The sequence below is a fragment of the Lissotriton vulgaris genome, unplaced genomic scaffold (assembly GCF_964263255.1).
Source record: "Lissotriton vulgaris unplaced genomic scaffold, aLisVul1.2 SCAFFOLD_325, whole genome shotgun sequence".
Lineage (NCBI taxonomy): Eukaryota > Metazoa > Chordata > Amphibia > Caudata > Salamandridae > Lissotriton > Lissotriton vulgaris.
In genome coordinates, this window is record NW_028243553.1 from 1,492,901 (window position 1) to 1,509,299 (window position 16,399).

Below are 16,399 nucleotides of genomic sequence, written 5' to 3' on the forward strand. Positions count from 1 at the left end.
CAGTGTTATCTAACTTAGATACGCTCACATGGACATCTTTTCTGTTTCTTCCAAACACCATAATTTCCCATCATGGTGAAAAACAATCTAAGGATGGAGTCGATGCCCATGTGCACTATCGTCCAAGGGAGGAGTCACCTATCTTGTGACTACAAATACTTCTTCCAAGACAACAACAAACTTCATCATCCAAGCCCAATACCAGATGGCAATCTATGCAAAAGTATGCATACATGCCAAGAACAGATGCATACTGGTAAGTAGCATTTTCCTTTCTTTCAGTGATTAAGATTAGTACTTTTGGACCATGAGTTCCTTGCATTTGACAGGAGCCACTCAAGATTTGGTTAAGGTTTGGATGTATGGCAGACACTGTACAAAGTACTTTGGCTTGATTAAAGTATCTTTCTCAGTTTCCAATATCAATCCGAATACAGGCGCTATTTCCTCAAATAATGATTAGCAAGAGCTTAAGAACTAAGTACAGAGTTACTAACACTCTTCAGTGAGACTGGTAGCTCAAGAGCTAATCTAGGCTGGCATGAGTTCCCACCCCTTGACTACCTGATAAAAAATCCCTACTTGATATCTACATATGTCATTGTAGCAGCGATATCTACATTTTCATTGTAGCAGCGTATCTAAAAAAAAGTAAAAAATCTGTAAGATGAACTGCACTGAGAAACATCGTTACTTTTAAGCTGTAAAACTTCTTCATCTGAAAGAAACACGTTAGTGTTAGATTCCTTACCTTACCTTAGAATATCCCCAGGCGTCAGTCTGGATCCGGAAACTTTTGCGTAGCAGTACCCCTGCGCGTCGGTAGGCGTCGTCTGCAGGCGTCCCCTGCGGCTCCGCGTCCGTCGTCGGCGTCGTGCGCCGTGATGACGTCGCTGGAGTACATAGACGCCGCCTCCGCGCGCTGACGTCAGTTCTTCTTTTTTCCGCGCCAGTGGACGCAGATCTGAAGAGCAGTACTCCGGTCTTTGACCAAGTTTTTCGATTGTTTTTTTCTCTATTGTGCCTGATAGGATGCCTGGGTTTAAGAATTGCGATGACTGTGAGCGCACGATGTCGGTCACAGACCATCACCGCCTCTGTCTCCGGTGTCTGGGCCCCGACCACAACGTGGACTCCTGCGTCGACTGCCGGGCCCTTACCAACAAGGCTAGGCGGGAGCGGTCCCGCAAGCTACTGGAGCTCCGGGTGTCGGCCCCACGTCGGGACCGGGAGCGGTCCCGGTCCGGCCGGAGGTCGAGAGAGCGTTCGAGGGAGCGGTCGCGGAGCCGCGCCGGGCGCTCCGGAAGTCGACACCACTCGTCAGGCTCGTCAGGTAGGAAGCACAAGAAGTCGGGGCGTCGTCATCGTACCCCCGACTCCCCCCGACGCTCGCGCGATGCGGCCGGGGGCTCGGGTGACCCCAACCCCGCGGCTCCGCGAGAGTCGCCGGCGCGGCCTGCCTCATACCCTCCGGTCCCTGGGCATGGCGCGACGCCTGAGGAGATCGAGGCGTTCCTCATGGCCATGAGGGCGCTCGCTTCTCCGACGGGGCCTACGGCGCCTTCGGGCCCAGTGCTACCGTCTGGGGGCCCTGGCGGTTCGGGTGTCCCTGCCTCGGCGCCGTCGGGTGCTCCGGCCCCGGCGCCGCCGACGGCTCCGACCCCGGCGCCGCAGGGGCCTTCGGGATCGGCGCCGGCTGGTCTTCCGGCCTCCCCGGCGCCGTTGCCATCGGGGTTACCCCCGACGCCGCCCCTGCGCGACGCCGGTTCTCCGCTGCCGGTTCCGGCCGGCGGTGGGGTTCCGACGCCGGCTCCGGGCGGCGCCGTCCCCTTACCTTCTCCGACGCCGGACGCGGCGCCGGACGGGCGTCGCTCGACGCCGGTCCCGGCGCCGATGGGGCCCATGAACCCCGAGGAGCCGGTCTTCATCATTGACTCCGAATACGGAGAGGATGAGGAGTACGGTGAAGGTTGGGAGGGATCCGAGGACCCTCTGGCTCGCGAGTGCCAGTATGACCCGGACTGGACAGGTGACTTGGGGGATGCCAGTGGTTTGGACGACTCTCCTAACCCTGGTTTGATCTCTCCTCCTTCCGTGGCATCGGTGGAGGGAGCTGCCTATTCTGTGGTGCTGATGAGGGCTGCCAAGGCCTTAAACCTTGAGCTCCCCGTCGCGGCCGTGAGGCCTAACATCCTCACCGAGGTCTTCAAACCGCAGTCATGCCCACTGGAGCCACTGCTGCCGTTTAATGAAGCCTTGTCTGACGTTCTGTTGGGCACGTGGTCCAGGCCCGCTTCAGGTGCGCCTGTTGATCGGAACGTGGCCAGGCGCCACCGTCCTTGTCCGGACGACCCCAAGTACCTGTCTACCCACCCCACTCCTGAGAGTCTGGTGATCCAGGCCTCGACCTCCCAGTCCGCATTCCCGTCGGCCCCGCCCGACCGGGAATCCAAGAGGTATGACCAGTTTGGCAAAAAGGTCTTCTCGTCCATTAGTTTGGGCCTGCGGTCTTGCAACACCGCCTGCCTCTTGGGCCGCTACACCCACTCTGTGTGGGATACGGTCGCGGAGCTGCTGCCAGAATGCCCCATGGAGGTGCGGGCAAAGCTCGGTCAGGCTGTGGCTGAGGGCCGAGATGCAGCGAAATATTCAATTCGGTGTGGTCTTGATACGACCGACTCGCTGGGCAGAGCTATGTCTACGACGGTGGCGATTCGTCGCCACGCCTGGCTGAGATCCGCCAATTTTTCGGCTGATGTCCAGAATACCCTGATGGACATGCCGTTTGATGGCTGTCACCTGTTCGGTGACAAAGCGGACCACGCGCTGGAACGCTTCAAGGACTCCAGGGTCACGGCCAAGTCCTTGGGTCTCTCGACCCAGCGTCAGCAACCGGGTTCGTTTCGTCCCTTTCGTGGCCAAGGAAGGGGCGCCCCCACACGTGCTGCCAGCCACGCGCCGCAACAATCCTTCCAACGCGGTGGCGGCCGTGGAAACCGTCGTGGTGGCGGTCGGGGACAACGGCGGGGTCAGACCACACCTTCCCCCGCAGCATCTACCCCAAAATCCTCCTAGTCCGTGCTTTCGGCCCCATGTGACGCCAGTGGGTGGCAGGGTTCGCCATCACCACGCTCACTGGCGCACGATCACTTCGGACAGGTGGGTGCTGCAAATCGTCCGAAGGGGCTACTCCCTCCCCTTCGAGACCTCTCCTCCAGCCATGCCACCGTAGAACCACCGTGTGTCGGGGGACCACTTGACACTTCTGCAGGAGGAAGTTACGGCCCTCTTGGCCAAGGGGGCCATCGAGCGCGTTCCTGGGCCAGAAGTAGGGCGTGGTTGCTATTCCCACTACTTTCTGGTGCCCAAGAAGGACAAGGGGGGCCTACGTCCTATCTTGGATCTAAGGAACGTCAACGGCTTCCTCCGGAAGGAGAAGTTCAAGATGTTGACGTTAGCTCAGGTCTTGGCTGCTCTAGACCCACAAGACTGGATGGTAGCGTTGGACTTGCAGGACGCCTATTTTCACATTCCCGTCCTGCCGGCCCACCGGCGTTACCTGCGGTTCACGGTAGGCCTGGAGCACTTTCAGTTTATCGTGCTCCCCTTCGGCCTTACCAGCGCCCCACGGGTGTTCACAAAGGTGATGGCGGTGGTCGCAGCCCATCTGCGCAGGTTGGGGGTTTCAGTCTTCCCCTACCTAGACGATTGGTTGTTGAAGGCGGGCTCGCCCCAAACAGTCGTCCACCACCTTCAGATGACGGCAGACCTCTTGCACGACCTGGGGTTCTCCATCAACGTGCCGAAATCACACCTGTGTCCCTCTCAAAAGCTCCTTTTCATCGGAGCGGTTCTGGACTCGGCGCAGTTTCGGGTTTATCCTCCGGAACGGCGGGTTCGGGATATTCAGGCTTTGATTCCCATCTTTCAGCCGCTATCCCGAGTCTCGGTCAGGTTGACGCTGCGGCTGCTGGGACTGATGGCTTCCTGCATCCTTCTGGTGCATCACGCCAGGTGGCGGATGCGGGCTCTGCAGTGGGACCTGAAGTTTCAGTGGGCCCAGCATCAGGGCAACTTGTCCGACCACGTCTTGATCTCGGAGGGCACTGCGAGACAACTGCAGTGGTGGCTTACGGACCGCGATTGGGTCAGGGGCAAGTCCCTCTCCCTTCCCCAACCGGAGTACGTTGTCGTGACGGACGCGTCCCTCCAGGGCTGGGGTGGCCACTTGGGAGAGGCAGAGATCAGAGGCATCTGGTCTCCGGCGGAGTCCCAGCTCCATATCAATCTGTTGGAGCTGCGGGCGATTCGTCTGGCACTGAAGGCATTCCTCCCCTTTGTCAACGGGAGTGTAGTGCAGGTGTTCACCGACAACACCACCGCCATGTGGTACTGCAACAAACAGGGCGGAGTGGGGTCGTGGACCCTTTGCGAGGAGGCTCTGCGCCTCTGGCAATGGCTGGAACGTCAGGGCGTGACTCTGACGGTTCAACACCTGGCAGGTTCTCTGAACGCCAGGGCGGACGAACTCAGCCGTCGGTGCTCGATGGATCACGAATGGCGTCTGAACTCGGACGTGGCGCAAGGCATCTTTCTGCAATGGGGAGAGCCTTGGTTAGATCTATTCGCCACAGAAGAGAACGCGCAATGTCATCAGTTCTGCGCGTTGGAGTTTCCAAGACGGCACTCGCACGGCGACGCCTTTCGGCGCGAGTGGAGTTGCGGTCTGTTATACGCCTTTCCGCCTATACCACTTCTGCCCAGAGTGCTGAAGAAGATCAGGCGCGACCGGGCCCAAGTTATCCTTGTGGCTCCGGACTGGGCTCGAAGGTACTGGTATCCCGAGCTACTCAGCATGTCAGTCGGTCCCCCGATCCGCCTGCCCCTTCAGGAGGACCTTCTGTCGCAGCAGCAGGGGACGGTCCTCCACCCGAACCTGTCCAGTCTCCACCTCCATGCTTGGAGATTGAGCGGCGGCAGTTGAGGCCATTTGACTTGCCTCCTGAAGTCTGTGATGTTATTCTGGCAGCCAGGCGTCCCTCCACTAAGTCGGTATACGCCTGTCGGTGGAACAGATTTGTGGCATGGTGCACAGCAAAGGCTGTGGACCCTCTTTCTGCCCCTCTTTCGGAGGTTCTTCTGTTTCTTCTTTCTCTTGCCCAGCAGGGCTCTGCTCTGGGCACTATCAAGGGCTACCTTTCTGCCCTTTCAGCCTTCTTGAGGCTTCCTGATCAGCCTTCTTTGTTCAAATCCCCGATTGTAACTCGATTCTTGAAGGGCATCACTCACATGTTTCCACCTGTTCCGTTTGTGATGCCTCAGTGGAATTTGAACCTGGTTCTGACTTTCCTGATGTGTGCTCCCTTTGAGCCCCTTCATTCTTGTCCTCTCCGTCTCCTGACTTTAAAGACGGCTTTCCTGGTTGCCATCACCTCTGCCAGGAGGGTGAGTGAGCTCCAGGCTCTTTCTGTCCAACCTCCTTTCCTGTCCATTCATCCTGACAAGGTGGTTCTGAGGACTAGACCTTCTTTCCTGCCCAAGGTTGTTTCGGCCTTTCACATCGGGCAGTCCATCACCCTCCCTTCCTTCTTCCCGCCTCCGCATCCTTCAAAGGATGAAGAGCGGCTCCATCGTCTGGACCCAAAACGTGCGCTTTCATTTTACATGGATCGCACACGCCAGTTCCGGGTGGATGACCAACTGTTTGTTGGCTACGTGGGTGCGAAGAAGGGACGGGCGGTCTGTAAACGAACCATCTCTCGATGGGTCGTCCTCTGCATCAAAGCGTGCTACTCTTTGGCTCGGAAGGAGCCTCCTGTTGGGCTGAGGGCCCATTCCACTCGGGCCACGGCGGCTACTACTGCCCTGGGCCGGGGAGTCCCCTTGCAGGACATTTGCCAAGCAGCTACGTGGGCCTCGCTGCACACCTTTGCGAGGCACTACTGCCTGGACAGTCAAGTCCGGAGGGATGGCTTCTTTGGCCGTTCTGTCCTCCAGGACTTTCTGGTGTAGTTTTGTATTGGTTCGCAGACCCGCCACCGGGGTTGGTATTGCTGGGGTATGTATTCTAAGGTAAGGAATCTAACACTAACGTGTTTCTTTCAGATGAACAAGTTACTTACCTTCGGTAACGATATATCTGTAAGAAACATTAGTTAGTGTTAGATTCCTTACCGAACCCACCCATCCTCCCCGTTCTGCGAACTGATACCTAGGGTTAAGGTCATCCCTTTCAGGGCCCTAGTTTTTACATGGCACCAGTGTTGGTTCTCTCATGGCTCTGCGTCTCCTGGCGCGGAAATGCTGTGTGCAAAGAACTGACGTCAGCGCGCGGAGGCGGCGTCTATGTACTCCAGCGACGTCATCACGGCGCACGACGCCGACGATGGACGCGGAGCCGCAGGGGACGCCTGCAGACGACGCCTACCGACGCGCAGGGGTACTGCTACGCAAAAGTTTCCGGATCCAGACTGACGCCTGGGGATATTCTAAGGTAAGGTAAGGAATCTAACACTAACTAATGTTTCTTACAGATATATCGTTACCGAAGGTAAGTAACTTGTTCTTCTGGCTGTGTCCTTGCTGCCCTCAAAGCAACGTAACTGAGGCATAACACAAATTGGTAGATTGCAGTTATTTTACTTGAAATGTGTTATCTTTTTGGATGCATACTAGTCTGTCACACAAGACAACATTTGTACCGTAGCAGTTTCCTTTTTACAATAAAGATGAATTCCGAAGCACTTTTTTTAACTAGTATTTTGACTTAAGGAGAAAAGTGCTGTGCACAACGTTTCAAAAATAACAAAAAGAATCTTGGATCCTGCACATTTTTGCATATTGTGAAATAATTTCCATTAATATGCCGAGTGAAAGCTATTTCTATCCATGTGGGATTTTGCCTTCTAGAAAAGGGACAAAATGGGATGTATTATGACATTGGTTACGTTAGTTTGAAGTCCTTTTAGTAAAATGTCCATTCTCTGGCAGCCGGATGATTTTTTTCTTCTGAAATATCTCTTTAGGTTGGCGCGATACCTGCCAATGCAGCTGATGATGGGCAGTGGTCTCAGGGACTTATTTCTGCTGTAAGTATACATCATTCTCATGTTTTTTCCACTGAAAGAGTAAATACAAGCTAAGTAATATGATGATTTGTTTCAAACGTTTGACTATTAGGCCAGGATGGTGGCAGCCGCAACCAGCAATCTGTGTGAAGCTGCCAATGCCTCTGTCCAAGGCCATGCCAGCGAAGAAAAACTTATCTCCTCCGCCAAACAAGTAGCAGCATCGACGGCACAGTTGCTGGTGGCCTGTAAGGTGAAGGCAGATCAAGACTCTGAAGCCATGAGGAGGTTGCAGGTAACATCCATCACAAGTTCATAACACTGTACGGTTAACTGTTGCACCAGATTGGTCTTCTTTACTTGTTGTTGAATGCAGGATACTGAACATGGGGAAAAAAGCTAGCCATAAAAGGCATGCATAACTTGAACGAGCTTGCATCAACATTGTAATGGTGTCCATGAATAATGACACTTTAAATGATTTTCCATTTATTGTCCTTCGCTTGTGTTTTCGATTTCAAATGTTCAGTATCATAAAATGCTGTTTTGTGGTTTAGTGTGTTATCTGGGCCCTGATACATATGGACTAAGTGTCCGTAACCAACAAAACTGCAGGCAGCCACCAGTTAACTACCAAATGTAGTGGGACACATAATACAAATCACAAATCACAAGTAGGGCAGTATGGTGGTCGGGGCATTGTAACATCATCCCTTGACCAGAATCATTCTGACATCTCCTAGGACTATGTATCAAAAAGATTGTCACATGGTAATTAGGGTCACTGTCGACATTGCTAAGGTAGCATGAGCTCTGCAACCCTGATGCTTGCGCACGTTACTACATGACTTTATTTTTGCAAGACTCTGTTTGTGCCTTTCATATGAGAACCGTCTGCTTTCTGCGTTCTCTGCCTGTTCCTGGAGTTTGGTCTGAACATGTTGTGCAAGGTCGATAAACAATGCCCCTTGTTATTCTGTTCTGGCCAGTCCCTAGCACCTAAACAAAACACGCTAACACAGCTGCGTTTGCTGAAGACTCAAGCTTTGATATTATGGGAAGCAATGCTGGTTTAACACACACTTGGAGAGGGACCTTTCCAGGGAGAAGAGCTATGCTGTTCCTATGATGTAGAAATACCATCTAGGCACTAAGGTATGGGGTCTGCTGACAAAGCCCAGAGATCTTCCTTTATATAATAAAACTTCTTCTTACCTAGGGGAGAGTGGTTAGGCCTTATAGTCCTTTATCCACTGTCTGCATACAATGACATCCCTCTTTATAATCTATGGACGTGCTGCAATGCTAACTGTCTTATGTTTATACGTTTTTCTGATGGTAGTGGCTCGTATACTGCATTATAGAGCACTATAGTTAAAATAAACATTTTGAATTTGTTAACAGTGACTGTCAATTCTTATTGTGGACAGGCACGAGTGAGTGAGCGAAAGGGTGAGTTTTGCTACCGCGATTCATGAGAGGGTCTGGAGTGTTGGGCTCTGGGTTGTCCAATCATTTATAGATACATGATTTATGTATGAGAACGAATGAGACACTATAGCTAGTCGGTCCTGGGATTTTGGGTACTGAGGCGGTAGGAAGGCTTAGCCCCTATACGCCGAGGTCCTGTTTTCCTGTTCATAGTGCTGTGTATGTGCAGAATCCCTGCAACGTGGCGCCCAACGTTTGGCCTGGTACTTATCTGAGAGACTCCTGAGTAGTGCTTGTGCTTGTCCACAATCCCTTCACTTCTTCTGGAGACAGTTGAGATGGTGTAGCATCCTTTAGTGACATTTTATAGGTTTTTCAAGCTTGAATTTTCAAAGGTATTTTTTCTTTCTTATACCAATTATTGTGCTGCCGCACGTAGGTTGTTATTCCCTTCTGTTGATGATGGCGGTGGCCGTAATGGCTTTGTGATTATGTAGGAGAACGAATGAGACACTACAGCTAGTCGGTCCTGGGATTTTGGGTACTGAGGCGGTAGGAAGGCTTAGCCCATATACGCTGAGGTCCTGTTTTCCTGCACATAGTTCTGTGAATGTTCAGAATTCCTGCATCTTGTTGCACATGAACATACTTTCTTTTACTTGTGATCTCTTTTTATTGAGTTTAGAAATGCCTATATGTTTCCATGTGAATCACATCTTTGTAAAGATTTAGTGGCACATGCATCCATCTTTTCCGACCAGTAGAAAGCCATTTCCGATGCATCACCCCAAAATGCACAATTTTATGCGGTTACCTATTTTGCGAATGCATTTAGGGAATCTCAATTTGCGATTCCCTAAATGCAATGCAAGAAGCATTTTCAAAATGCAACTTTGCATTAAGGAATCGCAAATTACCATCAACTTAAAGTTGGTGGTAATTTGCAAATCCTTAAAAATGTTTACAAAATTGCATTTTTCTAAGTGCCATGTGGCGCATACTCTGCGCCACATGTGTACACTTACCTTTTTTGGGGGTGCATCATGGGGCCTTAGGCCCCCTAGCATCCTTGCATTTGCAATTACCTATTTGGTAACCGCAAATTGCAACTGCCTTCTCATTTATTCTTCTGGGCCCATAGGAATAAATGGGAAAGCATTTGCTAATAGCGAATCGCAATTTGAGATTCGCTATTAGGGAATGTGTAGGAATCGCTAGTATTTTTGCAAAACCTACATGCATAAGGAATTGCAACTCCTAAATAGCGAGTCCTTAAAAATTGCTATTAAGGAATCGCAATTCCTCATCTTGATGCATGTGCCCATGGGCCCCCAGGGGGGGCAAGGGGAAGCACTTGCCCACCTCCCCCGTCCCCTCAAGGCAGAGTGGAGAAGGGTGCAAGCCACAGGGGAGAAGGGTGCAAGGGAGAGGAGGAGAAGGGGGCAAGGCAGAGGGCAGAAGGGTGCACGGCAGAGGGGAGAAGGGTGCAAGGCAGAGAGGAGAAGGGTGCAAGGCAGAGGGGAGAAGGGTGCAAGGCAGAGAGGAGAAGGGTGCAAGGTAGAGAAGGTTTCAAGACGGAGGGGAGAAAGGTGCAACGGGGAGAAGGGTGCAAGGCGGAGGGGAGAAGGGTGCAAGGCAGCGGGGAGAAGGGTGCAAGGCAGAGAGAAGGGAGCAAGGTAGAGAAGGGTGCAAGGCGGAGGGGAGAAGGGTGCAAAGCAGAGGGTAGAAGGGTGCAAGGCACAGGGGAGAAGGGTACAAGGGTGCAAGGCACAGGGGAGAAGGGTACAAGACGGAGGAAGAGAAGGGTGCAAGGCAGAGGGCAGATGGGTGCAAGGCAGAGGGCAGAAGGGTGCAAGGCAGAGGGCAGAAGGGTGCACGGCAGAGGGGAGAAGGGTGGAAGGCAGAGGGGAGAAGGGTGCAATGCAGAGGGGAGAAGGGTGCAAGGCAAAGAGGAGAAGGGTGCAATGGGGAAAAGGGTGCAGCGCGGAGGGGAGAAGGGTGTAACGCGGAGGGGAGAAGGGTGCAAGGCAGAGGGGAGAAGGGTGCAAGGCAGAGGGGAGAAGGGTGCAAGGCAGAGGGGAGAAGGGTGCAAAGCAGAGGGTAGAAGGGTGCAAGGCACAGGGGAGAAGGGTACAAGGCAGAGGAAGAGAAGGGTGCAAGGCAGAGGGCAGATGGGTGCAAGGCAGAGGGCAGAAGGGTGCAAGGTAGAGGGCAGAAGGGTGCAAGGTAGAGGGCAGAAGGGTGCAAGGCAGAGGGCAAAAGGGTGCAAGGCAGAGGGGAGAAGGGTGCAAGGCAGAGGGGAGAAGGGTGCAAGGCAGAGAGGAGAAGGGTGCAATGGGGAAAAGGGTGCAACGCAGAGGACGGGAGAAGGGTGTAAGGCGGAGGGGAGAAGGGTGCAAGGCAGAGGGCAAAAGGGTGCAAGGCAGAGGGGAGAAGGGTGCAAGGCAGAGGGGAGAAGGGTGCAAGGCAGAGAGGAGAAGGGTGCAATGGGGAAAAGGGTGCAACGCGGAGGACGGGAGAAGGGTGTAACGCGGAGGGGAGAAGGGTGCAAGGCAGAGGGGAGAAGGGTGCAAGGCAGAGGGGAGAAGGGTGCAAGGCAGAGGGGAGAAGGGTGCAAGGCAGATGGGAGAAGGGTGCAAGGCAGAGGGGAGAAGGGTGCAAGGCAGAGGGGAGAAGGGTGCAAGGCAGAGGGGAGAAGGGTGCAAGGCAGAGGGGAGAAGGGTGCAAGCCACAGGGGAGAAGGGTGCAAGGCAGAGGGGAGAAGGGTGCAAGGCAGAGGGGAGAAGGGTGCAAGGCAGAGGGGAGAAGGGTGCAAGGCAGAGGGGAGAAGGGTGCAAGCCACAGGGGAGAAGGGTGCAAGGCAGAGGAGGAGAAGGGTGCAAGGCAGAGGAGGAGAAGGGTGCAAGGCAGAGGGCAGAAGGGTGCACGGCAGAGGGGAGAAGGCTGCAATGCAGAGGGGAGAAGGCTGCAATGCAGAGGGGAGAAGGCTGCAATGCAGAGGGGAGAAGGCTGCAATGCAGAGGGGAGAAGGCTGCAATGCAGAGGGGAGAAGGCTGCAATGCAGAGAGGAGAAGGCTGCAATGCAGAGGGGAGAAGGCTGCAATGCAGAGGGGAGAAGGCTGCAATGCAGAGGGGAGAAGGCTGCAATGCAGAGGGGAGAAGGCTGCAATGCAGAGGGGAGAAGGCTGCAATGCAGAGGGGAGAAGGCTGCAATGCAGAGGGGAGAAGGGTGCAAGGCAGAGGGGAGAAGGGTGCAAGGCAGAGAGGAGAAGGGTGCAAGGTAGAGAAGGGTGCAAGGCATAGGGGAGAAGGGTGCAAGGCGGAAGGGTGCAAGGCAGAGGTGAGAAGGGTGCAAGGCAGAGGGGAGAATAGTGCAAGGTAGAAAAGGGTGCAAGGCGGATGTGGAGTAGGGTACAAGGGGGAGGGGAGAAGAGTGCAAGGGTGAGGGGGAGAGAGGTGCAAGAGGGAGGGTGAGAAGGGTGCAAGGGGGAGGGCAAGAAGGGTGCAAGGGGGAGGGCGAGAAGGGCGCAAGGCAGAGGGGAGAATGGTGCAAGGCAGAGGGGAGAATGGTGCAAGGCAGAGGGGAGAAGGTTGCAAGGTAGAAAAGGGTGCTAGGCGGATGTGGAGTAAGGTACAAGGGGGAGGGGAGAAGGGTGCAAGGCGGAGGGGGGAGAAGGGTGCTAGGCGGAGGGGGAGAAGGGTGCAAAGCGGATGGGGAGAAGGGTGCAAGGCGTGGGGGAGAAGGGTGCTAGGCGGAGGGCGAGAAGGGTGCAAGGCAGAGGGGAGAAGGGTGCAAGGGGGATGGTGATGAAGTTAAAAATGTGCCCCCCCCCGGAAACATTTCTGCGGACGCCCATGTGATATGCCCCTTATTTGCTAAAATAGAACGAAGAAACAAGTGCCCATTTAGTTAAGGAGTACTTCACTTGTGCAGTGCCTTTGGTGGTAGTAGAATGTATGTGATGAAAATAAGGTAGAAGCTGATATTCTCACAAAGGTGAGATCTTCTTTGGATAAAAGAAAGCATTGTTAACTATCGTTACCTGAATGGAGGTGTTCCGCAAGGCAAGTTTCCTCCTAGCAGCCATATCTGAAAGAGACACGTTAGTGATAGATTCCTTACCTTAGAATATCCCCAGGCGTCAGACTGGATCCGGAAAGTTTTGCGTAGCAGTACCCTTGCGCGTCGGTAGGCGTCGTCTGCGGCTCCGCGTCCGTCGTCGGCGTCGTGGGCGCCGTGATGACGTTGTCGGAGTACTTAGACGCCGCCTCCGCGTGCTGACGTCAGTTCTTCTTTTTTCCGCGCCAGCCAGCGCAGATCTGGAAAGAGCAGTTCCCTAGTCACTTTTTGATCTTTTTGATCCATCTCGAAGTCTTTACGACTCCGACGGTGCCGTTAGGGATGCCCGGCTTCAAGCATTGCGACGAGTGCGACCGTACCATGTCGGTTACAGATCCCCACCGCTTGTGCCTGATGTGTTTGGGCGTCGACCATGACGACGAGGCCTGCTCCGACTGTCGGGCCCTCTCGAGGAAGGCCAGGCGGGAGCGGTCCCGCAGGCGACTCGAGATCCGCCAGTCGGCCCCGCGCCGTGTGAGGTCCCGGTCCCACGGGAGGTCGAGGGACAGGTCGCGGGGACGGAGCCGTCACAGCTCCGGGAGTCGGCGCCACTCCTCCGGGTCCAAGTCGTCAGGTAAGAAGCATGAGAAGTCGAAGAGACATCATCGCTCTTCCAACTCCCCCCGACGCTCGCGCGATGCGGCCGGGGGTTCGGGTGACACCGCCCACGCGAGTCGCGGGCGCCGCGTTTCGGCCCCATTCCCCCCGGTCCCTGGGCTGAACGCGACGCTGGAGGAGATCGAGCGCTTCCTCATGGCTATGAGGTCCCTTTCTTCTCCGACGGGTTCCGCGGCGACTTCGGGCCCAGTGAACCCGTCTGGGGTCCCTAGTGGGTCGGGGGCTGCGACCCCGACGCCGTCGGGTGCTTCGGCCTCGACGCCGCCGGCGCCTTCGGGCCCGGCGCCGCAGGGCCCCACGATCCCGACGCCGCCGGTGCCCTCGGGCTCGGCGCCGCAGGGCACAGCGGCCCCGGCGTCGTCGGTGCCTTCGGGCCCGGCGCCGCAGGACGCGGCTAGGCCCTCGTCGGGCGTTGGATCGTCACCGGTGGACCTCACGACCCCCCCGGCGTCGGTCCGTGTGGTGTCCCCTCCGGCGTCGTTCTCGGACGGCGCCGCCCCCGATGCCTCCTCTCACTGGGTTCCGACGTCGGAACGGCGCCGGTCGGCGCCGCTTTTGACGCCGTTCGGAGAATTTCAATTCTATGAACCCAACCCATTAACTTATGACCCTGAATGTCAGGAGATGGAGGACGAGGAGAATTGGGAGGGGTATGAGGACCCTCTGACAAGGGAATGTCAGTCTAACATGGACTGGACAGGAGACCTTGGGGAGGCCAGTGGCCTGGACACCTCTCCAGACACTGGGTTCGTCTCTCCTCCGACCATGGCATCGGAGGAGGGCGCTACATATAGTGTGATGTTGATGAGGGCTGCTAAGGCCTTGGGCCTTGAGCTCCCCATCGCGGCCGTGAGGACTAACCTCCTCACTGAGGTCCTTAAGCCGCAGTCATGCTCCGTGGAGCCTCTGCTGCCGTTTAATGAGGCCTTGACGGACGTTCTTTTGGGCACTTGGTCCAGGCCCGCCACAGGTTCGCCTGTGGATAGGAACCTGGCCAGACGCCACCGCCCGGCCCCGGGCGACCCATGTTTCCTGTCCACCCACCCCACCCCCGAGAGTCTGGTTATCCAGGCCTCTAACTCCCAGACCGCCTTCCCAACGGCTCCCCCCGATCGGGAATCCAAGAGGTACGAGGCCTATGGCAAAAAGGTGTTCTCGTCCCTCAGCTTGGGACTGCGGTCTTCCAACACCGCATGCCTCTTGGGCCGTTACACCCATTCTCTGTGGGAAACGGTGGCGGAAGTGCTGCCAGAGTGTCCGTTGGAGGTACGGGCCAAACTCGGCCAAGCGCTATTGGAGGGCCGGGACGCAGCGAAGTATAATATCAGGTGCGGACTGGATACTACTGACTCGCTGGGCAGAGCGATGGCTACGACGGTGGCGATACGACGCCACGCCTGGCTGAGATCCGCCAACTTCTCGGCAGACGTCCAGAATACACTCATGGACATGCCGTTCGATGGCCGTCGCCTCTTTGGCGACAAGGCAGATCACGCGCTTGAGCGCTTTAACACCTTGGCTGCTAGGTGTTTTACCCCCCGGTGCTGGATCCTTTGCTTTCCCATTGTTCATGACGAGCTCAGCTCGTCATCAGCACAGCTCAACTGTGCATCATGACGAGCTGAGCTCGGCATGAGCATCGAAAGGGTTAAGGACTCCAGGGCTACGGCCAAGTCCTTGGGCCTCTCGGCCCCGCGCCAGCAAATGAGTGCCTTTCGCCCCTTTCGTGGCCAAGGAAGGGGCGCCCCCACACGTGCCGCCAGCCAATCGCCGCAAACTGTCATCCAGCGCGGCGGCGGCCGTGGAAACCGCCGTGGAGGTGGTCGGGGAAAAAGGCGGAGCCAGTCCACACCTGCCCCCGCAGCATCCGCCTCTAAACCCTCCTTGTCCGTGCTTTTCGGCCCATGTGACGCCAGTGGGAGGCAGGGTTCGCCATCACCACTCTCACTGGCGCACAGTCACTTCGGACAGGTGGGTGCTGCAGATCGTCCGTAGGGGCTACTCCCTCCCCTTCGAGACGACCCCTCAAGCCATGCCACCGCAACACCACCGCGTATCGGGGGACCACTTGCGGCTCCTGCAGGAGGAAGTTTCGGCCCTCTTGGCCAAGGGGGCCATCAAGCGCGTTCCTGGGCCAGAAGTAGGACGTGGTTGCTACTCCCACTACTTCCTGGTACCCAAGAAGGGCAAAGGGGGCCTACGCCCTATCTTGGATCTGAGGAACGTCAACGGCTTCCTCCGGAAGGAGAAGTTCAAAATGCTGACACTGGCTCAGGTCTTGGCTGCCCTAGACCCAGGAGACTGGATGGTAGCGTTGGACTTGCAGGATGCGTATTTCCACATCCCCGTCCTGCCGGCCCACCGGCGTTACCTGCGGTTCACGGTAGGCCTCGAGCACTTTCAGTTTACCGTGCTCCCCTTCGGCCTTACCAGCGCCCCACGGGTGTTCACGAAGGTGATGGCGGTGGTCGCAGCTCACCTGCGCAGGTTAGGGGTTTCAGTCTTCCCTTACCTAGACGACTGGTTGTTGAAGGCGGGCTCGCCCCAGGCAGTCGTCAACCACCTCCAGACTACGGCGGATCTCCTTCACCTGCTGGGATTTTCCATCAATGTGCCGAACTCACACCTGTGCCCCTCTCAGAAGCTCCTTTTCATCGGAGCGGTTCTCGACTCGGCGCAGTTTCGGGTTTACCCGCCCGAACAGCGGGTCCGGGATATACAAGCCCTGATTCCGATCTTCGGGCCGTTATCCCGGGTTTCGGTCAGGTTGACGCTGCGGCTTCTGGGGCTGATGGCCTCCTGCATCCTTCTGGTGCATCACGCACGGTGGCGGATGCGGGCTCTGCAGTGGGACCTGAAGTTTCAGTGGGCCCAGCACCGGGACAACCTGTCCGACCATGTCCTGATCTCGGAGGGCACTGCGAGACAGCTGCAGTGGTGGCTCACGGACCGCGATTGGGTCAACGGCAGATCCCTCTCCCTTCCCCAACCGGAGCACGTAGTTGTGACGGATGCGTCCCTCCAGGGCTGGGGAGGCCACTTGGGAGAGGCGGAGATCAGAGGACTCTGGTCTCCGGCGGAGTCCTGGCTCCATATCAATCTGTTGGAGCTGCGGGCGATTCGCCTGGCACTGAAAGCATTCCTCCCGTCTGTCCGAGGGAGT

At 56.0% G+C, this 16,399-nt stretch overlaps 1 protein-coding gene across 1 annotated transcript in view; it reads left to right on the forward strand.

Moving 5' to 3' along the window:
- Nucleotides 1-16,399, forward strand: part of LOC147668304 (talin-2-like) — a 1,432,932-nt gene that overhangs the window by 1,401,336 nt on the left and 15,197 nt on the right. Inside the window, exons 60-61 of the mRNA XM_086948621.1 lie at nt 7,026-7,088; nt 7,180-7,362. Coding sequence (XP_086804747.1) covers nt 7,026-7,088; nt 7,180-7,362 — 246 coding nt within the window. The remainder of the gene's footprint in view (nt 1-7,025; nt 7,089-7,179; nt 7,363-16,399) is intronic.